Source organism: Ptiloglossa arizonensis, chromosome 3, assembly GCF_051014685.1.
Source record: "Ptiloglossa arizonensis isolate GNS036 chromosome 3, iyPtiAriz1_principal, whole genome shotgun sequence".
Lineage (NCBI taxonomy): Eukaryota > Metazoa > Arthropoda > Insecta > Hymenoptera > Colletidae > Ptiloglossa > Ptiloglossa arizonensis.
The window spans coordinates 25827098-25853316 of record NC_135050.1 but is presented as its reverse complement, the minus strand read 5'-3'; the positions used below and the strand labels follow the sequence as shown (position 1 = coordinate 25853316).

The 26219-nt window shown below is 30.9% G+C and overlaps 4 protein-coding genes across 10 annotated transcripts; 2 read left to right on the top strand and 2 right to left on the bottom strand.

The window, feature by feature from the left end:
• The first annotated feature begins 652 nt into the window (after positions 1-652).
• Positions 653-6023, top strand: LOC143144518 (uncharacterized). Its single transcript, XM_076307019.1, has 5 exons — positions 653-694; positions 849-874; positions 4438-4828; positions 5296-5565; positions 5751-6023. Exons 3-5 carry the CDS (start codon positions 4448-4450, stop codon positions 6021-6023), a joined length of 924 nt encoding a protein of 307 aa, XP_076163134.1. The 5' UTR covers positions 653-694; positions 849-874; positions 4438-4447.
• Positions 6024-6233: 210 nt separating this feature from the next.
• Wkd (TBC1 domain family member whacked) lies at positions 6234-8930 on the bottom strand. 3 transcript variants are annotated; one of them, XM_076307010.1, is made up of 5 exons: positions 8576-8763; positions 7906-8035; positions 7250-7823; positions 6905-7174; positions 6234-6835 (listed from the first exon to the last, which is right to left on the bottom strand). In XM_076307010.1, exons 2-5 carry the CDS (start codon positions 8016-8018, stop codon positions 6722-6724), a joined length of 1071 nt encoding a protein of 356 aa, XP_076163125.1. In that variant the 5' UTR covers positions 8019-8035; positions 8576-8763; the 3' UTR covers positions 6234-6721. The 3 variants fall into 3 exon arrangements, with proteins under 3 accessions (XP_076163125.1, XP_076163124.1, XP_076163122.1); XM_076307009.1 differs by lacking the exon at positions 8576-8763 and adding an exon at positions 8779-8930 and having other exon boundaries at positions 6235-6835; XM_076307007.1 differs by having other exon boundaries at positions 6235-6835; positions 8453-8763.
• An 874-nt stretch (positions 8931-9804) lies between these two features.
• On the top strand, positions 9805-13316 carry Tsen54 (tRNA splicing endonuclease subunit 54). 3 transcript variants are annotated; one of them, XM_076306983.1, is made up of 6 exons: positions 9805-10004; positions 10106-10196; positions 10282-10621; positions 10971-11789; positions 11877-13042; positions 13114-13316. In XM_076306983.1, the coding sequence occupies exons 2-6, from the start codon at positions 10156-10158 to the stop codon at positions 13253-13255; spliced, it is 2508 nt and encodes an 835-aa protein (XP_076163098.1). In that variant the 5' UTR covers positions 9805-10004; positions 10106-10155; the 3' UTR covers positions 13256-13316. The 3 variants fall into 3 exon arrangements, with proteins under 3 accessions (XP_076163098.1, XP_076163097.1, XP_076163096.1); XM_076306982.1 differs by having other exon boundaries at positions 10103-10196; XM_076306981.1 differs by having other exon boundaries at positions 10070-10196.
• Positions 13317-13521: 205 nt separating this feature from the next.
• Su(var)3-9 (suppressor of variegation 3-9) lies at positions 13522-25496 on the bottom strand. 3 transcript variants are annotated; one of them, XM_076306988.1, is made up of 9 exons: positions 23923-24099; positions 23001-23064; positions 22788-22898; positions 15012-15245; positions 14739-14897; positions 14432-14661; positions 14202-14346; positions 13944-14113; positions 13522-13863 (listed from the first exon to the last, which is right to left on the bottom strand). In XM_076306988.1, the coding sequence occupies exons 1-9, from the start codon at positions 23992-23994 to the stop codon at positions 13627-13629; spliced, it is 1422 nt and encodes a 473-aa protein (XP_076163103.1). In that variant the 5' UTR covers positions 23995-24099; the 3' UTR covers positions 13522-13626. The 3 variants fall into 3 exon arrangements, with proteins under 3 accessions (XP_076163103.1, XP_076163102.1, XP_076163101.1); XM_076306986.1 differs by lacking the exons at positions 13522-13863; positions 13944-14113; positions 14202-14346; ... (1 more) ...; positions 14739-14897; positions 15012-15245 and adding exons at positions 17259-19869; positions 24973-25496 and having other exon boundaries at positions 23923-24121; XM_076306987.1 differs by lacking the exons at positions 13522-13863; positions 13944-14113; positions 14202-14346; ... (4 more) ...; positions 23001-23064; positions 23923-24099 and adding exons at positions 17256-19869; positions 21557-22195.
• Between the last annotated feature and the right edge of the window lie 723 nt (positions 25497-26219).

The window sequence follows — 26219 nt, the reverse complement described above, 5'->3', positions numbered from 1 at the left end:
GAGAATCTCCCCGATTCAGCTGTATCGTTATAAAGTGAAAAAAATGAAAAATGTTCATTTTCCTAATTGCAGTGGACGCGTTCCTTTAAAACTCGCTCGAGACAGACCATTATTTTTTTTTTTGCTTACTTTCGTTACGTTTATTCTCTGTCCTGATCGGGGGCCTCGAAAGAATTCCTTACAATGAAATCGCCACCTGCTTCGCGATCATTTCTACACCAACCCCCGTTTAACTGAAATTTAAGCGAACATTACTGTACTACGTGCGCGTGGCTGGGTGTGGTACGTACGCGTACGGTATACATGCGGTATTTGTGGTGTTTATATATATGTATATATATATGGCATATATGTGGTACTTATGATGTTTATATGTGGTATTTATGGTGTTTACGTGTATGGTATATACGTAGCATTTGTGATGGCACATAGGTATCTATAATGATGGTGAAACTGAATGTGGGTTGTTTGTAACGGCATTTGAAAACGGCACGACGTAAATTATACTTTTTACAGTTATCCACCAAAAGAAACTTGAAAGAAAATAAAGAGATGCAAAATTTGACGCTACATAATTATCCAATCACTCGTCGTATCTCGAGAAATAAATAAACCAACCGAGAAAAGTTCTCTTCCAGAGGAGACATTTCTGGTCAGCGAGATTCTTCTGCAACTGGTCACAAATTATTATCCTGTACGAGATACGGGTAATTCAGCTAGTGTAGTATACATGGTGTGTTTGCAGCGTGTATGTGTGTGTGTGTATAATAATCATTGGTACGTACATGTAAAAAAATTTTTATTCGAAGTTGTTCCAATAACTCTCAATTTTTTTCTCGAGTCCACAGGTGCTGAAATTGTCAATTTTCGAACCGTAAGTGTTCACTGTAAAGTGTCAATCAACTGTCGAACATTATCGAAAAGAATATTTCGCGTAGATACGGTTCTCGGTTCGCTCGAAAAATACAATATTATTCGGGCGGTTAATAATGGTAGGGTAATCACAGTGGACGAACATAATTAAAGAAAATCGCAGGTTGTCATCTAACGGCTCCTCGGGGATCCATTCAGCGAACCGCAATTCCTCGTTGTTGTGCACATCTTTCACCGTGAACTTAAAAGACGTTTATCGGCGATGATCGTAAAAAAATGTTTTTCATCAACTTCCAGCAACAATTTTAAAACGTGGTCGGTATCACGAACGCGTATACTATTGGGTTGCCCGGAAAGTCATTTCGTTTTCCAAAATGGAGAATATACAATTTAGTAAAATATTTGTACACTCTTAAAAATCGTGTTTCGTTTCTACCAAAAATAAAAAAAAACGAAACGACTTTCCGAACAACCTAATATAAATTTTTATTAGAAGATATTTCACAGTTACGTAAATAGGACTATGAACAACCTAATAATAAAATGGATGGTAATTTATGAAAAAAAAAAAAAAAACATTTGACAAATACTTGCATCGATATTGATAACAGTGTCGAAACAAGCATTCGCGTAACAGGTTGTTAACAATCGTGCCTCTTCGGCGTGGAATTATCATATTACGATGCGCGTGCCTTAGAAGAAGAAAACTGTTGAATAATTTTCCGGAAATTGCCTTTTACGCGGAGATAACGATCGGGGGAATCTCGCGCGCGGGAAATGAATTAAATATTAAGAACGAAAGGAATATTTTATACGCAACATCGTTGGATTTTTATCGTACACAAGGTAATTTGTATCCCCCTTAATTAGTCGGAGCGTTGCACTCAATTATTTTGAATACACCTGAAACCACACAGTGGCCAACGTAACGTTGTGTGGCTATGTCCGTTTTCGCGGTGCAAGTTTCCTTTTAATGACGAAGCAACGGAACGAAACAATCCGATGTGCCTGTTAGAACGAAAGAAAATCAGGTTTCTGGCACACATTTTGATCTTGAACGAAGTTAACGAGTTTCAGATACTTCCCTGGTTATCGATCCTCGGTGTGAACGACTACGTCCATCGAGAAGCAACAGTATTCAAAATGTCGACACTCGTCGGTCCCGTTCACCTTGTATAATTCTCCTTGTATAATAGTAAGAAAATAATTGTTATCTTTTGACACTGATTCTGTTATCTACGACCGAGACGATATTAAGAAATCAATTCGTATTGCGTTGTTCGTAAAGGCAATTCCTTTTTTTTCTTAGTGAAAATGAAACACGATTTTCTTAGAGCGTACAAACATTTTATTAAACTATATATTCTCCATTTTGGAAAAATAGAAAATTTTTATTTTCGAATATTTTCAATAATCGTAAATTTCTATTCAAAACACAATTTTCCAAACAATTCGTATTTTATCGAGTTGTTCGGAAAGTTATCTGGTTTTTTGTTTGGTGAAAATGAAACATGATTTTCTTAGAGCATACAAACATTCTATTAAATTATACATTCTCAATTTTGGAAAAAGAAAACGACTTTCCGAACAACCCAATAAATAGAAAATTTCTATTTTCGAATACTCTTCAATAATCGTAAATTTCTATTCAAAACACAATTTTCCAAACAATTCGTATTTTATCGGGTTGTTTGGAAAGTTATTTCGTTTTTTTTTTTTTGTGAAAACGAAACACGATTTTCTTAGAGCGTACAAACATTTTACTAAATTATACATTCTCCATTTTGGAAAAAGAAACGACTTTCCGAACAACCCAAAAAAATAATAGAAAAAATATAAAAAAAATAAATAGAAAATTTCTATTTTCGAATACTCTTCAATAATCGTAAATTTCTCTTCGAAATACGATTTTCCATTGCATAGGTACACTATATACCGTATCGTCCGCGAATCGCGTAACAAATTTCGTTTCGCGTCGCCCATGCTACGCGTAAAACCGGAACAAACCGTGAAGAATACGGAACAGGGACCAAGTAGCTTCCTTCTCGACCTGGCATCGGTGTCTCCGATGTGTTACGTATTCGAAAACTCGATCGTCCGGTGGAACGTGGGACCTTGGTCTCGGTTTCGGTAACGTCCGTTATATTTTTTCAATTACGAGTCCAGCATATTACCAACCCCGGTAAAATAAACCGATCCGTAACGGAACAACGCGTAGTGGGCTTCGAATTCTCCGTTATCCTCGTAGGAGTACGTGCACCTTGAAATAATTGCACGAGTGTTGTTACACGTATATTCGTGCCATAAGCAAACAACAACGGGACAGGAGAAAATTTCTTAAGGATGTTGAACGAAATTTGAGCGCGAAGATTAAGCGAAGTAAGCTTTTAACGCGACGACCGACGTAATTGGAAGATGATTTATTTAACACGGGCGAAAATTTCCATACACGTATAAATTGCACGAGCGGTAAGAACTTTGTGTCGAACACACGATATTTCCGTGACTAACGTTTTTGCCCGATTCGATCTGCGGAAATCAATTTTGAAAGATAGTTCGCACACGGTGATCAAATTACATAAAATGAGAATTATACTAAAACAGAATTTTCGTTCGAATAAATGTCAAGAAACGAATCGAGAGATTTCTTTTCGGTAAAAATCGTATTAATGAATCAAACATTTTAATATGGTCAAAATTAATTCAATAATCAAGTATTTTATATGATCCAACGACCGTGATAATTAAACGATTGGAGCGGAAAATGTATTGTATTTAATTAGATTTATCAAAGGGAAGAAATTAGGGATATCTTCGTATCCCAGATGATTCTATTCGTTTCGATTCGAATAGGGAATATTTTTATTCGCTTCGTATCGATTGGACTCGAACACGATAATTGTTACTTAATCGCGATCGCGGCTCGTTCAAAATTCCTACGCGCCAAGACCGGAAACCCAACGAAAAAGTATTAATGTCGCGTGTACGTCGAACATATGGCAAGTTTGCGGATTTCTTAATGGATGTTCTTACCCGTACGAGCAGGAGAATTTCTCGAAGACTTGGTGGGGAATAAACTTGGCCGCGGATGCTCGTGCAGTTCATCCCTGCTAGTACAATTGCGAATATGGTCTGATCCGAGCGTTACACGTACCACGCGTGCCGTACCGAACAATCCTGCGTAAGGAAAGGAAAAATTCGAGAGGTGAAGAGAATTAAACAATTTTTAACAGCGAGAAAGAAAAAGGAGAAAGAAAAAGAAGTTGACCGATCGCTAGTGAAATAAATGTCGCGTAGATCGTCGATCGTCGTTACTCGATGTGATAACAGTGAACCAGTTTCGTTAGTTCGATTTGACGAGATTCCATTTTTCGATTCACGGTACGGGACATAAGGAAACTATGGGAAAATCTTTACGAGAAAGAACTCTCTTATGCGAGAAAACGTATATTGTATTCTTTGTTGTGTATTTTTTCGTATCGTCGATACAACGTTCGGTAAAATTGTAATTTCAATCGTTTGATTTTCGGTGACGCGTTCAAACGATCGTTCGGTGTACTTAAGATGCAAATTGATGGGATACGCTGTTAGACACAAGATGAACGCAACGCGAAGAATGAAGCTGATCTGTGTCGCTTTGGTATTGTTGAATCCGGTAGACGCGAGAACGCAAACGAGCGGAGAGTATCTCCAAAAAGTGATGATCGAGCTTCAAGATTTCAACGTCCCTCCCACTTTTAATATTTACGACAGAGAGCCGTTGAACAACGGTTACGGCAATACGGCTTACAAAGATACGAGTAAGCCGAGTTACGCGCTCCAAAGGATTAACATGAACACGCGGCAAAATATTGAAAAATATCGGAATCAGAGTTTCCCGTATTACAACATTTTACCCAGTGATAAAATCGATTTAAATCATGCTGGTTCGGAGAGCGTTCCCCAATATTATCAGGTGAATGAAAATTATTATTACGTACTTTTAATTCGGAAAAATTCGATCGAGGTCTTGAGTTATTTTATACGAACGTTTTATAATGAACGAAACATTTCACTATTTTCGTACCCGTAAAACGTGCAAGAAAATATCCGAAAAGAGTTTTAACGATTTTGTACGAAAAACGGGAAAAAATTTTTTTCTAAATGTTATTTTATTCTTCGAGACGATCTTTTTTTTACACAGAATTTTAAATCGCGATGTTATCGATAAATACAACCGAACGCGTATATATTGCAGAGATTGTTATGTATACTGTTTCTGCTAGATCGTCCTGTATAATAGTGAGAAAATAATTGTTGTTTTTAACACTAATCGTGATATTTACGACGGAGACAATTAAGATATCGATTCGTATTTTAAATAGAAAATTTCCATTATTGTGATACATTGTAGGATTTAAAAGTTTTCAATTAACTTTTCAGTCTTACATTCCCAGCATTACTAAAATGCAAGCACCGGAAGCGCTCGGATTTACGCGGGCAGAACTCGCGACGATGTATAAGAATGCATTGGAAAAAGGATCGACGATCAGTTTGTCTTCCTTAACCAATGCATTATCTACCGGCGAGATGCCTCAAGTTACCGAGACCCACGTGGAATTTCCGATCAAGCAGCCTCTCTATCAATATTACTTTTTCCCATTAAAAACATTCATGTCAGAATTTAAAAAAGATCACGGTTATAAAACAATTGTAAGTAAATGAACACAATATAAATCTTAATTAGTATCTGTTTGCAAAATATGACTATACAATCATTGAAACGTTGTGTTCCAATTTATACTAAAAATTAAAGAAAACTTCACGTTATTTAACAAAACATGTTACTAACTGTTATTCTAATTTTCTCAATGTCACGTTCCTGTGATTCTTTATAGCCTGCCCCTGCATTTGACAATACGGAAGCTGCACAAACTACCCAAACGCAGTTATCAAATCCTCTCTTTGTAGCCATAAGTAGTTTCATTACCATGGCGATTGTATTCATGATAAGCGTTCTGTTCTTACCGAAACTGGCTCAATTCGATATACTGCATTCGCGAGAAATTCAAGACGACTTTTTTCACTTATCGAACGTCGTCATAAACGCTATTGATCGTAATAATCTTTTAGAGAAATTTAAAGAACACCATATAAATTCCGTCAGATAACTTACAATGTATGTATTTAGATAAATTCTTAGATAATACATCACGATAATTTTTTGTAATAGTATAAGAAGAGATAAGATTGTTAATATATATCGGTTAATTTACTTATAATTATAATACTTAGGTTAAAATTTATAAGGTTGAAATGAAAAGGCATAGTCTATCAGAATGTATTTATAACATGTATTTAATTACATAATTTGTCTTTATTTATTTAAATTTTAACAAAAACAACATTGAGCTAAACAAAACAATTTTTATTAGATAACATTTTATATACTAAACTTTATTCTTAAAAAATGTAATGTATTACAATGTTTTGTACATAAATATCAAAATTGTACGAAGTTAATAACTAGAGATACGCTCAAAATAATACAAGATTAAACCATACTATAAACATCTACAAGTATTGTGCATCTCTATGACTCTGTTATTGTAGAGAAAATAGGGATAAGTTATCTATTTTATCTATTTGGGGAATGTGTACGCGTGTATGACATATTTAAGAATTATCTAAATTTGTAACAAAGAAGTTAGATACTTCTTGTACTTTGCTGCATGTACTTCTATGCTTTGTAAAAGTATAACTATATCAATTTTATAATCTGTACAATACGAAGAATATAAAGGAAGGCACACTTTGGAGTAATACCTGTAAGCTCGGTACTCATATTACACGCTACTTTCTCTTTTAATCAGTCTGTCCAATTGGCAGTAGAAGGAGGTGCTTGTTCCGCTGCTTTCCGTTTTAATACTTGACGTTGATGCTCGTATTCAAAATCTTCTTCGGTTAGATTTAATTTCCGAATCTGTAACATTACACCTATTTATTAATAAAACATTCGTAAAAAAAAACATATAAAAGTGTGATATCCTACCTGATAAACCAAAGCTTCTTCTTCCATAATATGCTGAGGAAGATTTTTTAAAGTTTGAAGCGTTTCGTAAACTGTTGGGTAATGCTTAACGAGAGATGTACGACCTAAGCTGCCTTTTAACAATACTAGTCCAACTTTGAAAATAACTTTAACTCCTTCGCAAAGAAACATATCCCACACTCTTAGAATACTCTCCCATGGCAGTGTTCGTGTATAAACACATAAGAACCACTCGGTCATGTACAAAATTGGTTCCATTTTTTGTTTTTTCTAAGAAAAAATGTATGAAAATGAAACAAATTTTCTAATTTGCGGTTGTACATGCAAAAATTAATTTAGGCTAACCAGATGTTTGTAAGCAACAGGAGATACTCTTTTGAGAAGAGCAAATAAAATATCTCCGTCGCGCAGTAGTGTTTCCATCCCCTGACTATAATACCCGATCAGATATTTGTCACATATTGCAACAAGGCACCAAAACGCTTGCACTGCTGGCATATGCATTAGCAAAAATGCAGCAATAGGTGCTTGAGCTTGACAATAACCAACTTTGCTATTCAAAATAGAATATGCCTTCAATACTTTAAATAATTCTTCCTGTCCAGGAGCTTCTCCGATAAACATCACATGATGTGGAAATTGTCGATGAAGATCCTTTTTAATATCATCTATATACTTTGGATCACCAGATCGTTCTACCAACTCTTCGAATAAATTTGGATTTGTATCCATTAACAGTTGACCACCACAGAGATTTAACCATGCACGAAGTCTAACAGAAGGTGGTATACCCTTTCGACATCTTTCCCGGACTTTGCGATAATTTGTGTTCATGAAATAACTCCAATTGTTTAACATCTGTATCCATTTTCGTTCTCTTCGTAACATTACCTCGGGTGGTATTCCTTGTTTTCCAAGACTAATATTTCATATAAATGTTAAATACGTATACATAAATTTACACATATTTTAGTAACATCGATTACTTTTTATAATATTACCTATCTGTACTACAATTGGAGTCTTGAAGGAAACCATGTCTATCAATTTTTGATCCCTCGAACTTATCACTCTCAGCCTCTGTATCGCCATTATGCGATCCTGAGGACGCCATAGCATTTTTCTAATCGTCTAAAAAAAGCATAAAATTGATTTTTATAGTTTGCAAAGAAAATAATTTTTATAAAAAACAAAAAATATTTCTCTTTGGTACACTTAAAAAAAATTGATCCATTGAATAAGATAATTGAAATCACTTAATATTTTTCAATTTGCGCAATAAGAAAGTCAACCGTAGTATTATAATATTAATACAATATTATTTTCATGCCATGTGAGTATAGAAACATCACACATAAAAGAATGTTGGTACTATATTAAAAACAATGGTTTCGAAATTTGAAAGATATATACATGTAAAATCTTCTGTCATATAATAACAAACTTCATAGAACAAATGTTTAATGTTCGTTTCAATAATATTAACAATTCTACATATAAAACGAACATTGATCAGCACATTTAACAATCGCAGTTTTTATCACTTACAACTTTAAAACATAACGAATGAGAGAGTATCTCTACGCGCTTTGCAATTGACAGTTGACAGTTAGTTGCCAATGTAATCCGGAAAATAGCACAATCATAGTTCAAGATATCAATGTTTCATACATTGTGTGATAAAGCACCGTTTTATAACGCCCAAAAAGTTCGTGTAACGAATAACAATCATTTGTACGTGTCAAGGAATAAAGCTCATTTCAGCTTGATAACTAACATAAACTCAGAACCGTATATATATTCGTACAATTATTTACTTTCACATTATCACATTAACAACGAGTGGGCGCCCCATGAGAATCGACTACACCTACCATCGATGATGCACAAAAGTATTATTTAAGAAATATATTATTTAAGGAAGTATGTACATCGCCAGAAACCATAATATTTTATTTCTGTCATAGGCAACTACACTTCTTATATCAGTTAAAATTGATTACTACGTTACAGCATATAGCGGAGTTTTTTTTATTTCCAAACATAGTTCTCTGATACTCTATTGTTAATTGGACGGTTTCGTTCAGTTATTTACGATTATCCAATAGGAAAAGAGTGTTATAGATAAGATAATTATGCTTTAAATGGTATAATAAACGTAACTATTTACTGTAATTATAATTCAATTCAATTTTAACTTGTTCAAAAAAAAGTAAAAACCATAATTAGTGGATATAAAAAAAATAAAATTTAAATCAATATTTTTTCTGAACAATGTGACCAATTTCATTATAAAGATGTATTTTTTTTACAACATAAGACTATTTTTCTATTACTTTGTATATATATATATATATATATATATATATATATATATACAATATATATGTGTGTATATAAGGATGTTACAAAAAGTGTTAGGAATTATTTTCTCTAAAATTATTAAGTATAACGACAAAATTCTTTTTTTTAAGAAAACGGGATTGGGATTGGGATTGTCTATTGTGGTGCCAAAGTACTGAAGCAGCATAATTTTAAAATATGCAAAAATTTTTATACCGTTTCAAATTAAACAAAGTAAAAATAAGTAAATTAACATTTCGTTGCATTTCCTTTCTCTAGGGATGTCCCGAAAACGTTATATACCACATGTGCTACATCAAAGACCCTAACAAAGCTCAAAATATGAAAAAAATTATTATCTGAGTAAACAGTTTTTAACACTTTATATGAAACACTCTGTATATACACGTGTTGTATGTATTTTAACCTTGCACAAATTCCCTATAATAGAACAAGATGAAGCACCATTCAGGCATTTGTATGTATGTATGTCAAAATTATTCTAAAAATGTATACATATGTGTATATACATATATATATGATTGTTCTTATTGACACATAACAAGCATACAAACTTAAATACGTTGTCTTTTTACGAACTTTTATTCATTATTTCTTACCGGCATACTTCGAGTTCTGTGTTACGCTTCTTGCAGTTTAAGTGAAAAATACAGATGCAATTAATAGTAACAATCGCCATTGGACAGCAATATTTGTACTATTCGCAAGTTTTATTATTGAAAAATATTTGTTAAAGGTAGAAATTACTTACGTAAATTTACAAATTTCCACAAAGAGTTTAATATCTTTTTAACAATATAGGTAATAAGACTATGATACGTTTTATTCGCAAAGTAGGTGGATGAACCAAAAGATTGTTTAAAATTGTGCAAAAACAACAGCAAAAAATGACGGAGGAAAAGAAAAAGTTACTCACCAATGTATTAACGTAAGTTTTGTTGTGAACATAAATATTTCAGTATTTTATAGCAGTGTCATAATTTTTAAATACTTTAAGAATTGTTGTTTCACAGGGCAGAAGAACTACTACAGCATAAAGGTATTAAATATAATGCTTGGGATGAATATGAAAGGTCAGTTAAAACTCTTCCAAAAACTGGAAGGAAACAATTTGAACCAGATGATTCTTGGTTACAAAATATGCAGATTGAAAAGGGTATCAAGGCTCGAAAAAATTTAATAGCTGTAGAAAGAGTAGACCGTATTTCTCAATTAGCCAGTGCCGAATGGTTGCCATTGGAGAAAAAGGCTAGAGTGAAAAAGTACTCTGGTCAAGATTGGAGTAATTTTGGTCTGGAAAAAAGTGGTGCCTTCTATTTGATGCCAGAAGAAGCATTATTTCTTTTAGAAGCTGTATGTTATCATACGGTTTAACCCTTTGCACTCAAGCGGTGCCAATAAGGCGCCCAGCCGATTTGAAGTGTGAACTCGAGCGGCACTGATACAGCGCCTGACCAATTTGAAGTGTCACATTTCAGCGCTGCTGAAATTTTATTATTTGTATACGCTTGTTTGTTTATAAATGTTTTTAAAGTATCTGTAAAATGTTTGCCTAATTTGGCCAAAATCGAGTTTTGCAAGAATGCAAGTTTGTGCAAGCGAAAAAGGCCTCGAGTGCAAAGGGTTAAATATATTATTTATAACAAGAATTGGATTGTTGTCTAACATGGCAGAGAAAAAGTAAGACACTATTTTGTTTTAGAACTGTTTGGAACTTACATGGAATGATGTACCATTGTCCATTCAACAAGCTTATGAACTTTTAATTGATAACGTTGAGTGTTCATTAGAGGAATACAGAGTTTATAGCCAATTAGTACGTTACGGCTATCGTATACAGCGTTTTGTTTATGATTCAGAAAAAAACATAAAAAATGATGAAAGTGTGAATATAAAACGTAAAGTCATTGTAGAACCCGAAAAAGGACTCTGGATGACTGATATTCAACAACAAACTAAAAGTTGTACAGATACACATAATGGGAAACATAGTGATGGTCAAGAAAATATTCATTTGGACAGTAATGATGCTCATGTAGAAATTTGTCAAGGTGTAGCAAATGATGGTGATATATCAAAAGATGTATATAAAATTGTAGATGATCTACTTTGTATAATAGAAGATATGGAAATTCAACATGTAAATGTTGAATGTAAAGATGATGCAGAGAATTGTATGAAAGTGGATAACAATTTACAGACAGAAAAAGTTAATCAAGGTAAAAGAAAAGGAAAATCTAAGGTGGAAATTATATCTGAAGAAACCTTATTAGGTAATATTAAAATTGTCACAGAACCTATGAATAATTGTATCAAGAGAAATAATTCAATGACAGATTGGCGATCATCGCGCATACAACGAAATGTCAAATTATTACCAAAAAGAAGTGACAAAGTACCATTATCTACTGATATTGCTATACCTGATTCTAATATTAAAAGTGCAGAACACAGCTTAAATAAACATAAACCATCTTCACCATCTAGAGATGAATCGCAAAGCAAAAAATCAAAACATGAGGTAAGACATATAACAATATTTGTAATTGTAACATTTATAAAGTTGGTGTCAAAATAAAATACTATACATTATTATTTTTTTAATTAGGTCATAGAACTTTCTGATGATGAGATTCAAGAAGTACCACAGCCTATGACAAGAATGGATATGTTAAATTTAATTCCAAATATTGCATCTCAATCCACAATTACAGTGAACATTTCACGAGGTTACATCCCACCCAGTATAAAACCCCATAAAACCGTTTATCATTATGAGAATGCACAATTAAGAAATTTACAGCAAAGAGATAGAAGATCACGACCTGATAAAAATTTAGAAAATTCAAACAATAATGTAAAACAGAATACACTTCAGTGCAATAGTACATCTATAAATAATACTACCAGAAGAAATACACATGTCGCTACATACAATCAAAATTTAGCAACAAATATACATAATGTTTTTACGCAAGACTACTTTTCTATGGACCGTGGGCAGTACACAAATTTGAACACTCATTTAATGTACTACAATAATAGAATGCGATTTGCATACAGTCAAAATTCATACTGGCATCATAGGAATACTATGTTTCAAAATGTATTTGTTGCTCTTGAAAATTATAGGGCAGCTATTCATCAAAATAGATTTTTATCAGTACAAATGAACAATTTTTCAGTACCAAATGTTAGCAATAACACGATAAGAAGCTTCTTTAGTCAAAACCAGTCGTATCACAATTTTCATCAGAATTCTTTACCACCACGAAAATTTTATCACCAGAGAATTGTAGAAAATACGTCAATTCATTGCAGTGTAGCTAGAAATATATCACTCTTAGAACCTCGTCAAAGGTGTTATCCACGAAACCATGGTAGAAATTCAAACACGTTATTGCATTCTAATGATGAAGTTTATCAGTCATCATTTAAAATTCTACCGGGAGTATCTTCGTGGTCACAATTAAAAACTAAATGGCGTGAAGAAAAAACGATCACCATTGACGATGAAGATATACAAAATGATGAAATTGAAGATTGCGATGAAGTTCAAGTGGTTGGTCAATTACGGAGTCCACTTATTGGACCAAAGAATGCAAGTCATTTGGAGGAAATTTTTAGTAAACTTAAAATAATTAAATCCGCGCCCGAGAAAACTGTAAGGAGGAAGAAAAGTAAATTCAAGATATCGTACAATGTTTATTCTAATACACAAACTTATAGAAAAGCAAATCCTGGTTCTCCACTTTACCGAGTCGTTATAATAAGGTGGGTAACTTTCGTTAAAAGTATTATCTCTGTGTTGCACGAACATCAACAATTTTTTATTTTTACTTTAGGCAAGATGACCCATTTTTGCAGCCAATTGAATTGCACCGTTTGTTACAAGATGCAAACAATTCGCCTATAGTATTGGCGTGTGTTTCAATGTCAATTTCATACATTCAACCGGGATTTGTATTTATACCTAATTTAACGTAACTAAAATAAAATATAATATTTAATTATAATCATTAGTTTTTTTAATTTATTTATTTAATTCTGTCAAATTTAATAGAACCAATTTCAGTTTATTTACTTTGTATTAATACTAATGAAATACCTATTTACATTTTAAATTGAATTAAAAACAACAAATATAAAATTATATAATAAACAATATTACAAAAGGACAAGTTAATCCAAGCAAAAGGTATTTACTTATTATAGGGTACGAATTTCAGGAATAATGCATTAAATTACACAAATAATGTGTATTTCATACTTTATTATAAACATTTCAAGCAACATTTCACGTTGTAGAAATTATTTTCAATTTTTTTCTTATATCGACTTTCGTAATATTTATAGAACTATTTTCGATCTACAACTGGTTCTATAGTTTGTCCTCCGCATATCTGGCCCCATCCAATGAGACGCCAATGTTTCTCGACACGACGCGATAACGCGATTTTCTCATCAATTTCTGTACACACAGGGTTCGTCAAGCTGATTTTAGCTAAATCGACACGAGTAGCTAATACACGGCCTCCGGTACTTAAGGATCCAATATTTACCAAGAGCACCTCATTTCTTGATAATTTCGGCACCTATTATCAAATAGGTACTTATTAAATTGTTAACATCAAAGAATATGCATCAATACAATACTTGTATATGATAATCTTACCCTTGCTCCTTTTTTGTCACCCTCTGTTCTGACTCCTAACAACCGCTTAAGGAGATAATATGATATTTCAAGTTCAATAAATATTTTTGGTAGGGCCCCAACAGCTCCCAAAATTTGACCAACTAAACGATCCGCTCGACACAATGTTGGTTCGATTTTCGTTCCAACACCTTGAAATTTATTGTACAAAAACTAAGTTTATTTTTTTTTCTCCTCAGATGTATTTCCTTTATATGCTCATAACGGTATATAACTTACCAATAAGACCACCTGGAACAGCAAACTGAAGTTCATTTTGTTCAGCAAATAATGATACTATCCGTGAAAATATAGGTCTACAGGTCAATTTTCCCTCACTGTCTTTTGATACTAATCCCGGTCGAACTTCAATTTCCATACCCACCTATGAAACATATGTACAATAAATACATTATGTTACAGATGTGTAATACAAAGATGAATAAAAAAAAAAAATATTTTTTACATACTTTTAATACTCCTCTTAAAATACTTCCTCCAGCAACACCTCCTTTTAGATCATCTACTTCACAACCAGGCTTATTTACGTCAAATGATCGAATTACAATTAATCTTGGTTCTGAAGTAAAATCTCTTAAAGGTACTGGAATCTTTTTTGTGATGTATTCGCACAAGACTTCAATATTGTATTTTAATTGTGCTGAAATTGGTATTACAGGCGCTCCTTCGGCTACTGTGCCTAGTTAGATGAATAATTTATTAGTATACAATCAAGAAAATGTAACAATGATTCACTGATTATTGAGACTAAAATACCTTGCACAAACTTTAAGATCTGTTCATATTGCTCCTTTGCTTGAGCTTCTTTCACCAAATCTATCTTATTTTGCAGAATTACAATATGTTTTAATTTCATGATTTCAATAGCAGCCAAATGTTCCGATGTTTGTGGTTGAGGACATGATTCATTGCCAGCTATATATAAACAATATTTTTCTATTATCTAATATTATTTAAATGTTTGAAGTGTATTGTCACAAAAAGTGAGATGTTGTAAAAAATATACTATTAGGTATACCAACTAAGTACCAATTAAAAGTAAAGCTGCATCCATAACTGCAGCACCGTTCAACATAGTTGCCATAAGAATATCGTGCCCTGGACAATCAACAAAGGATACATGGCGTACAAGTTCGAACCGTCCAGAGCAAACTGGCCGCAAACAAGGAAATGAATCATCTTTGCTTGATCCTCCAGATATGTAAGATCCTGGTCTTGGACATTTTTCGTTGTTGCATTTATAAATTTTTGCATTTGCATATCCTGAAACAAACAATTTCAAAGAAATTTATGATGTTATATTTCAATTGAACATCTTTCTTATTATTTCATTTTAATAAGTTTGTTAGAGGTTACAGTAATTATCAGATAACTGAAACAAAATAAGGTTCTCGATATTTCAGTTATCCGAGGAAGATCGAATTTTCTTCTTTTTCGGACTGAGGCCAAGCAACATATATATTGTTCAACAAGGAAAATAAATTGAATACACAAAATTTATATATTTTCTATTATATTCACACATAAGTATTATCAGTGTATTGATTAAGTTTTCCCGGCAAAAATGAATCTATACGTGGACTGTTTGGACTGGTTTGAATTATACGTAATTGGAAGCTTTTCAAAAGTGATTTGAATAACGTATATGAAATATAGTCCGAAGGACGTGTTTGAATTCATTTCCACCAGAGAAACCTCATCTCTTCACTAATACACTGACAAGTATAAAAATTAAAATTTTCATTAATGCATTAGATTAGATCTCTTGTAAATTTATTTTATGGCTCTTACTTGGAACCATCAGCTGCACGCGTCAACGGATCACTCATACTAAACAAACATAAATAACATTCACAAAAAAGTGATGAAGATTCTTTCGTTCCGAAAAATTGTCTCAAATATTCATTTTCAGTATTTATCTTCAATAGAAGAATGACTTTGTATGGAAAAAATCATTATTATAACATTAAAAAGACAATCAGCTATCGATGTAACAATTTACATTTATTTGTTTGTGCATTACATGTACATAAAAAGGACACCAAATGTTCTTATACATATAATTTTAAATAATTTAAAGATGTTTAATTAAGGTTTTTTTTTAAATATATAACCCAATTTTGAAATATCAATAACAATTAAATGCATTATTACAATTTTATGGTAACAGTAAAAAAATCACCTAATTGTAATCTGTTACAGATAAATTAATATATTTTCAATCTTTCAACCCCAATTTCGGTAAAGTTACTGATTTACGGAAATGTAACAAACCATTAAGATTAACTTCCCTTAACTTCTAATTTCTTTATAATTTAAAGAACATTAAAGAATTTTAACTAAAATTTCAATATTTCTACCACTCGACTATTGAATGTTCTTAATTTTTAATATCGTTTAAGTTGGAAATAGTGAAATCAAGTTTAGGTGACTATATACATGTGTACAAAAAATTGTAAGTTCAAAATGTTTTACCGAAATTGCTGTAGTTACACAATTCTTTTGTTTAATTCTAAATAAAACACATGAAGCATCCTGCAATATCAAACTAAATTGTACCATTTTTTTTTTATTTTATTCAAAACTTATTTATCATCTAGTATCAATATAATGCATTTCATAATTAAAAGAATTAAAAAATTAAATACTACTTTGATATAATGATATAATACCTAGGTTTCACAGAAACATTAGTACAAAGGAGATAGAATACATCAAATTTAATGAATATATTTCATAACATTTTTTTTATAAAGTCTGTATGAAACATATGAAAAACAGATTCTCAATAGGTAAGTACATACTAGTGGAAAAAAAAAAAACGCATGAATAATAAAAAAAGAGAGGTTTAAAAATTTACAACTTACAATCCTATTATTACATTTAAAAATGGTATAAAACAAGTGTAACAGTATACAGTAACTCACAGTTGATCAAATTTGGTAAGTTTTAGAAAGCTTTATGATATGCATCAAATGGGTCAAGGACTTGAAAAACAGACAAGAAATGATTTCAAGCACAATTATAATTATTATTTGACATTCAAGTTTGGAGAAAGTTAAGATTTAAAATATCAGGAAGCAAATAGCAAGTAAAGCTTGACTCAGATTCTTAAATTATTTGCATAATTCTCTGTGCTAAGCTCTATGAAACACATACAAGATTTGTCTTAAGAAACATTGAATTGTGAATCAATAGAAAATGACTTCAAACAATATTGAAAGAAAGCACTGTAGAAATACCATAATTAGAATGTTAAAACAAATTCAAGAAACAATGGAAATTCTAATGGCTTGTAATCATACAATTGGAAATATGAAAAATATTTTAAGCCTAAAATATACAGTATTGTAAATAGAATTTTGTTTCTATTCTAATTTTTCCTTCTGTTATTTCAATAACAATGTGTAAATTAAAAAAAATATTATCAACCATGTGGGTCACTGTAACTGCACCTGTATTCGTTGTTACGTTACTCAAATTGATAATATCTGATTCTTTTAACAAAAATAATTATTCTCTTCTTAAATCATTCTTACATAATTGTTTTTCTATATGAACAATCAATCTCCTTTATCTGAACATTATTATAATGTATAGAGAGTCACAGTAATTGTTTATACTTAAGTTAAGCGCATTCAATAATAAGCAAGTCATCTTATATTGAGGTGAATGAACATATTGTGGCATTTCGTTTGTGACAAACATTAACATAAAGTACATCACTCTTAATTGAAGTCTTAACAATTTTTTTATAATTGCCTTAAACAAATACATGTGTTTGTCAACAATTTATGTAACATCTTCATTTGCAAAATTTCTTAAGTAATCCCCTTATCTGATGTAATTACATAATTCAATATTTAAACATAATATAAAGGAAAAGGATATGATAGAGCAAACAATAAATTACAATTATCGACTTTGATTCTAGTAACTTATAAGTTCTTAAATCCTGAATACATGATTCGCATCAGAATTATTAAAACAACTGAAATTAAAGTCAGTATTTGTATAACTTTATCTAATACTAATATAATGCAATAAATTCGCAAAAAACAGGTTCAAAACAAATATCGCCTACAACTCTGGGCACCGCATTTGCATAAAGTTTTATTATTCGATAAATTGGATTTAGTTGTGTCTGGTCGTATTTTAAACTTTTTTTGAGATTTCATGGTAATAATGTTTATATTTAGATCCTTTTTCATTGATACATCTTGTCTTATAGAATTTTCGCTATTCCTTGAAGACTGACACATGTAATCAAAAGTAATTTCTTCATTTTTTTTTATATCTCTAGTCGCGAATAAGGCGAGCTTGGGAAGATTAGGATCGAGACAATTGATCCAAACAGCGTAAACCGCTAAGTTTGGGTCACAGGAATGGTTAATGAAGTGGGAAACGTTGCCATACATGGCTGCATCGACAGTGTAAGGACATTGTTCTTCAGTCTCGTTATAATCTAAATCAAAAAGGTAGGTTCTACCGGCAGCATCGTATTCTTTACCACGTTTCTCGGCTTCTTCATTCGTGATCACTTCTCCGACGTATTGCGTTACAAAAGATCCCTTTCTAATCACTTGTAAAGTTTTTACACCCCAACCTCTTCCATTGGTAGTTCTAAAAATGCAAAGCTTCATTTCGGTACCTCGTTGCACCACTCGATTCACGCAACTCATGTCGCACATACATCGTTGGTTACATTCGTAAATCGGTGTACCAGGTGGAACTTTTATTTTGCATGACGTAGTATAGGGACAGAATTGAGCATATTGAGTAAAGCAACAATTTGTTTTAGAATTGCATGTAGTACATTCACAACCAATAGGTGGATCATCAGGTATTATTACCCCAGGCCCAGGTAGATATTCATCTATGTAATAAAAATCTTCAGGTGCTTCTTCCAGGTCTACTACATTCTCTACACATATTAACGGTTTACCTTTAGTAATACTGTTCATTTCGTTTTCCCATGCATTTAACGAAATCAATTGTTTTCTCCTCAAATCACATATTGACATACAAAGAATACCATCTTTAATAAATTTCATTTTGTCTTTATGGAATTTCTCTTTTAAAAAGTTTTTCATAGTAGTGCATAACGTGTTTTGTTCAGCCGAAATGGTCGTCACCATTTTCCCCTTATATTTAAGTTTCTTCAAAAAATCTTCAATGTCCTGATCATTTGGATAAAAATTTGCTTTTCTCATGGAACAATCAAGCAAATTTAACTTATCCCTCTCAAATTCTTCTAATATATCTGTACAATTTATTAAATTTGACACTGGTTCCCAGCTATTATACTCTGAGCCCCAATTCTTCCACTTAATTAAATAATTTAACTTGCCATTTTTTTCTCGTTTTTCAAGAATCTTTTCTACTTCCCATAAATTGTTTTCTGACGATAATGCATTTTTGCTATTTTCACTATCGTATTTCATATCCTTTAATATGATCCTTAATTCTTTTAACTTAATATTTTCTAAATTGTACTTTAATCGCAATTTTTCAATATCACTATCATTTTTGTCATTGGCACTAGCATTATCATTATTGTTTAGTTTAATCAGTCTTCTATTTTCTACATCAATTTCTTGACTCTCAAAATGATGCAAGTCTTTTCTATCTTTGCTCTTATTTGTGATTTCTTCTTTGCCTTCTTGATTGAAAGGGACATTGCTGCTACCTAAACTTTTTGTTGAAGTACCATTGTCATTAATATCTTCTGAAGAAAATATTAATTTCTGTTCATGTTTTGGTTGTTTGGCAGATGGCTGAATGTTTCCTGGAGAAGCTGGTCTTTTTTCACGTGTAGAAGACATTTTGCTCATGTTGCCAAGAGTGTCTTCACGTTTCCCTTTGGTAGCCTCCTCTGCACGAACGTCTGTAATGTCAAACATTTAAAGGATGTCATTCTCTCCAATCACATTTTTCCAAATTTCGTTTAACGTGTATTATTGTGCCTTCCTTTTTTTTAGCATTAATATATCACCTTGTACTCTGAAAATTTCTCAAATCCTCTTCATTCTTCTCTTTCATTTAATAAGCAAGATGACATTATTATAAAACAATCAATACAATTCATAGAACTTTTGTGCAAAGAAAGGTGCCCCATATAAAAAAAATTCCTTATGAAATTATAAATTTCTATTAAAACATTTGACTAGAAATTATTAAGTATATGTTAAAATTGTTTTCAGCTTATTTAAAATAAAGTCAACTCAAAGCCTCAAAGATACGTATAAGCTAATTGACTAAAGCACACCTTAAAAATAATTTTATCATTACAATTATAATACAAACTTGATTGTATAATAAATTTCAAACACAGTAAAGTAAACACCGATACATTTAAATAGAAACTTTGAAATTATAATTTGGTTGAACTTCTTTTAATGTTTTTGGTATTATTGCTATTTCAGATCCTGCTTTTAATAAATGTCATCCTTACACATGTCTGTTTTTGCATAAATAGTGCATTAATTCCCCAACTACCCCACAATACATATTTTTTTAGCATATTTACTACCATTCATTTGGAAAATCATTTGCTACATATCACATATTTATAGTAATTTTATTTAACTTAGTCCATGTCTTAAACTATGTAAAATTAAAAATGTATTAAATAGACCAATTGTATATTTTAAAAAAATGTGTCGTACAGGTGTGACACTAGCTTAAACTTTACATTTCATTTATTTATATTGACTTATGGCTTATACAATGTGTCCTTTATAAAAAATAAGTCATATATAAAGACACATGGTAGCAAAGTATGATAAAAAGTATTATTTTCAGGATTTCAATAAATGAAACTCTTATTAATTTCAACAAAGAAGAACTATATGCTTTATTATTTTTAAAACATGTACAATTTTGATATTTAGTACACTAAATAGTGCTACATTATCATAAGAATTAAAGTAACAAATTCTTAATATATAATATATATGCAGGAAAAATTATAATGTTGCATAATTTAGAAATTTTTAATGTATATAACAATACTTACCTTGATTTTAATTTTATTTTATAATATAAAGACATACTTACATTCATGACTTTTTATTAAAAGAGCACATTTTAGTCTTTTTTAAAATTCTAGCAATTTCAAAAGAACTTATTAAGGTATGCTTTAATCAATAGATTTTAGTTATTTAATTTGACATGAAATAATTTTGCTTGACTTGGAACATATGTAAATATATTTATTAAAGGAATTCATTATCAGTGAAAATTTTCATATAATTGAAAAGTATCAAGCGATAAATAAACTTATTATTTAGTAATAAATGTGGTATTAATGTCATTATACACATGTTTCAGAATTATTTGATATTACCACAGGAATTTTACTTCTAGGTTTAGTCTAACCCTACTTCATTCACGAAACAATTTTCTATACACATTAATTAACACATATCAATATGCAGTTAAAAATTGATTATGAAAGCTATACATTACAGTTTATTTTAAATATCTTTAGTCGTTTTAAACATTATACTTCTATAGAATTACACAATGAAATTATTCAAAAGAAAATAATAGAACCATTTCATTACTATTACCTTAAAGAAAAAAAAAACGTAGATATAAAAACGTGGCTACATATACTAATGAAGAAGCATGACTTTTTAAGTGGTCAAATACTTTGTCAATTATAAAACAATCTTTGATGCCCGCGATCCAGAAATACGATTATTTTTCAAAATGGCGAAAGTTTATCACATCTAGCGCCACCTACGTGGCTAAGAGGAAACCCGATTTATTTTTTCTATCCATATTGTATATATGTATTTTATTATTACACTCATTATTTACTATTACTTATTATTAAGAATAACTAATAATGAAGTAAAACACAATTTATAATGCAACAAAACAATATATGTGTAGTAATAATGAAAATGATATGTCACAGGATATGGTACACTGTATTTCATATACATATTTACAGATGTGCAGAAGGATTATTAGTTTTAGGTAACAAACGAAGATAACGAACAATGGCTCGATAGATATATTTTTTATAATGTTTTTTTAACTATGGCCAACCATGGATCTGGGGGGTCTTACTGTATTTAATTAATAAAATATTCAAATATACACAAAATATAGTTAATTATATTTAATAGAATCCAGAAAAGCATAACAATATTTAAGTTATCTATCCTCAAAATTAGAAAAAATTGATTTAACGAAACAAATAATATCATCACAAAAATCACCTTTTTTCTTAAGGTAATAATATTTTGAAATTTCAAGATCACTGAAATATATATTACTAGATCCTGTATTTTTTTTAAGTATGAGAAGAAATATGAGATGAGTTCAAGTATACCATTTTATTATATTCCTACGTATCTGGTTAATCCTTTTAGTATAAGTATCAATTATGCCCATTTAGTTGAGCATCAACTTTAATTTATGAAGTTTATGCTTGAATTTGAAGCAAATATATATTGTATCTTATTAGATTATGTTTTGTCTTATCTGTATATATGTGTATATATATAAGTTTTCCTTTAGTAAAAAGTTGTTTTTGTTTGTATTCTAAACAATTTATGTCAAGCATACTTCTTTCTAAGAAACTTTTTGTAATTAATGCAAAATAAAGTATAGAGGAAAGAGCAGAAATGTTGAATTAGGAATGTTATATTAGTATTGTCTACAAATGGGAACCAACTAAGTTAAACTTATAAAAAGTGTTCTATGGTAATTTATCTTGTTAAAGATGTGCAAACCTTAGACAGAAGAACATGTTGATTCTGGGTGATACAAAAATTTCAAACTACTTACCAAGTTTAATAGTAATGTTCCTTTCTAATTCATTTTTAAACCGAACAGTCTGTACTCCTGATATAGCTTTCACAATTGTAGATTTTCCATGTGCTACATGGCCAATGGTACCTGTACAAAAATTTAATTATATTCTATAATGTATGTACTTTTTTTTATGTTTTAATAAATTGCTCATAAAATAATTTTTAAGATAACATGTATCATAATTACCAATATTAATTGTAGCTTGTCTACTGATAACCTCGGGTGATAATGCAGTCAATTTACTAACATCCTGAATAATAAAACAATTTTGTGAATTTAAATTCTTAAAATTCTTACATTTATTGTTTCATGAGTAATCATACTAATATTCTTAATATCAAGAATCCATCTATAAGAAATTCAATAAAGAAAATTTATATAATAATATAATTATAAAATATATTTGTCTTATTTTAATTAGTAGTACAGATTTTTATTTAACAATCATAATGAACATGTCTGATTTATGTCGAATGCTGAATATTATAATCAATTGGCAAAAATCATATGTGCTACCCATGCATAATGTATAACGATAAAACATACATTATAGATAAAGTATTAATAAAATTTTAAGATTTTTATATTTTCCATTTATTCGTAACAATAATTATGTGGAACTACAACCCAAAATAAAGGTCAAACATGTGTTTATAGTAAGTTATAAATATGTCAAATATCAATTCTGCATAAAAGGACATAGTACCAACTAAAAACTAATTTATCATATGTATGTCCATTCTTTTTAGAAAAGAAAAATAACACTGTATATGTTAGGAAATCGTGTCTACTACCAATACTAATAGGATATTGGAAGATTATTTGATGATAAGTAAAAATATATAAAATATGGGGAATGTGGCTAAATTGTGACTAGGCGTCATTAATAATTCTTATAAAACAAAAAAAGGAATAATAAGAAAAACTCTGCAAACAGAGCACACCTTTCAACGGCGTCAGTACTTTCGTTAACATGACTTGAAAATTTTAATTTAATGTAACGCAAACAGAAAGTATTTCAGTATGCTAACGGTAAGAATTAAGGTTATGTGAAACATGATGAAAGCTTGTCAGAATATGAGAACACATCGGTATGGATATTACTTACTAGCTTCGAAAGGTCTTGTTTATAAAGATTTGGCTGACCAGTAGTCACTCCAAGGCGTTCTTCACCACCCATAATCACTAAGTCAGTATTTGTAACACGTAAACCACGCGAGGGACACTTCAAAAAAGGCAGTAGCTCATTCACGATCAAGAGTTCAGAGACGATTCCTAGACAGAAAAGAAGCCAAGCACAGCCAAGCCTGTAAACAGCGCCAAGTGGAAATATTCTGAATTAATACAAAATATAGATGTCGCTTTACCTAAATTCTACACGAATGGTAATTAATATGTATTATTAAATTTTTCCAATTGACGAATAAATTTAACCCTTGCACCTTCTTATAATGTTTATCATGGATAATTATGTAATTACTTTGTATTTTTTCGAAAGAAAAAACAAATTAATAAAGCAACCAAGTGCAACATTTTATAAACTTTATCATACATTGTATTGTTTTCACAACGCTATTTTTAATTAAATCTATAAAAAAATTTAAAATATTTATCAATTTAAATAACTGTAATCTGTGTTACACATATTCCTACTATATTGTAATGTATAATACTATATCGCGTTTATATATAATGATTGTTTTATATAATGTAATAACAAAACATTTATAAAATACATTTATTAATTTATAATTTTTAAGAAAGATCTTGTTTATTAGAGTAAAAAGAACTACGAATATGTTCAAGTTTTTCACAACTCGTCTTAGTAGTTATAACCTTAAGCGAATTATGATCATTTTTGTCGATGTACAAAAAGTAGTGGCGCCATCCGATGGGGAAAATGGGAATTATTTTTCCACAAACTTGTACATTTTCCTACTGGTGTCGCAAATGGTTACCATTAATTCTCAAATTACTGTCGTCATGGTAAAATTCAGAGGACCATAACTTTGTTAATACTTTTCGGAATCTATTGCGACAAGCAGCAAATTGAAGCTTAAACCTTTTATATTTTTACTTTTCTGGCTTATTTTATCGTAGATTGTGTGCTAGATTATAATGTACAAATCGTAACATTAATATTCGGAATATTACTCACTGATTTTAATTTGTATTTGTTTTCTCCTGTTTATTCTTTTAAGATTGCTTCATTTATTGTCTATATCTCTATATAACTGTATTTAATCATTAATCAATTTCATGTCTGTTGGGCCATAAATATCGAGGGCCAAAAATTTCCATTGTCCCTCGTAAAGACGAAGAACCTGGTCTCGAAAAATCTGACGAGCAGCTGCCTGCCGATTATGGCAGGTCAGGTCATAAATTGACCATCCGCGCGACATCCTTGCGCTGCGTCTCATTTAATCTTTTAATGGTTTAAATGTTGCATTCCACCACCACTAGAAGATCGCAAATTTTCTTATTGGCAAGCCCTTTTGCAAATATCCGTCCTCGACACCCCAACATCGACCGACTTAGCCAATCACAGGCAAACACTGACGCGACCGAACCTTCATTGATAAAACAGACACGAGACTCGTCAGTCACGACAGAATCACCAAAGCATCAAGAAAACTCTTCTTCTCATATCGTTCAATACATCACAATTTTTACGACACTTTGGTCGTGATTCATCCATTCTTTCAACTCGACTATACTCCGTTAATTCGAAGTGCAGTCACTGAACGACACACCGCTCAACAATGTCTTTATTATGAATGTTTCTCCTACTCCATAGCTAAGCATTACATCGAACGAAGAGGATTTATAACATTTCATTTAATTTTTATTTTTACTTTTTCATTGTCCCTTGAATTTTTATGTTTATTCAGTTAGATATAATACTGAATGGAGGTAATTTATAGTAAGATATTGAGATTAATTTTTCCTTTCCATATTTTTATTTGTGTCTCGAATTTGTATGACTGCTAATTCTCTATTTACTGTACTTCTTTATGATAATTTGTACTTGTTTCCCATGTTTATTTTTGTATCACTGTTTCGTTTATTTTCTCTGTTACTGTATGAACAATTATATCTTGACTTATTTAATATTTATTATAAATTAAATTTGACTACCTCAGTTAGGTATATCGGAAAACGGAAAACAAAAAACGAAGAACGAAAAGGTCTTCATCGCAGCTGCCGCGAGAACTTTAGTTTTAAGCTTAGATTAAGTTAGTTTTAAAAGTATCATATATAAATATCTGTACTCTGTAAAACTTGGAAAATTTTATTAGTTGTTGGGGTAACTGAGGCAGGTGGTAGAAAAGTAATTGTCACGGATAAATGTCTATCGATAATCGATACCCACAAGTTGTCCTTGATAATTATTTTCTCTCCTTT

Coding starts and splice junctions, on each gene's coding strand:
- LOC143144518 (XM_076307019.1), top strand. CDS start 4,448: ATGGGATACGCTGTTAGACACAAGATGAACGCAACGCGAAGAATGAAG. Junction 4,829..5,295: donor GCGTTCCCCAATATTATCAG/GTGAATGAAAAT, acceptor TTAACTTTTCAG/TCTTACATTCCCAGCATTAC. Junction 5,566..5,750: donor ATCACGGTTATAAAACAATT/GTAAGTAAATGA, acceptor GATTCTTTATAG/CCTGCCCCTGCATTTGACAA.
- Wkd (XM_076307009.1), bottom strand. CDS start 8,018: ATGGCGTCCTCAGGATCGCATAATGGCGATACAGAGGCTGAGAGTGAT. Junction 7,824..7,905: donor TCCAATTGTAGTACAGATAG/GTAATATTATAA, acceptor ATGAAATATTAG/TCTTGGAAAACAAGGAATAC. Junction 7,175..7,249: donor CTGTTGCTTACAAACATCTG/GTTAGCCTAAAT, acceptor ATTTTTTCTTAG/AAAAAACAAAAAATGGAACC.
- Tsen54 (XM_076306983.1), top strand. CDS start 10,156: ATGACGGAGGAAAAGAAAAAGTTACTCACCAATGTATTAAC. Junction 11,790..11,876: donor GCAAAAAATCAAAACATGAG/GTAAGACATATA, acceptor TTTTTTAATTAG/GTCATAGAACTTTCTGATGA. Junction 13,043..13,113: donor TACCGAGTCGTTATAATAAG/GTGGGTAACTTT, acceptor TTTTTACTTTAG/GCAAGATGACCCATTTTTGC.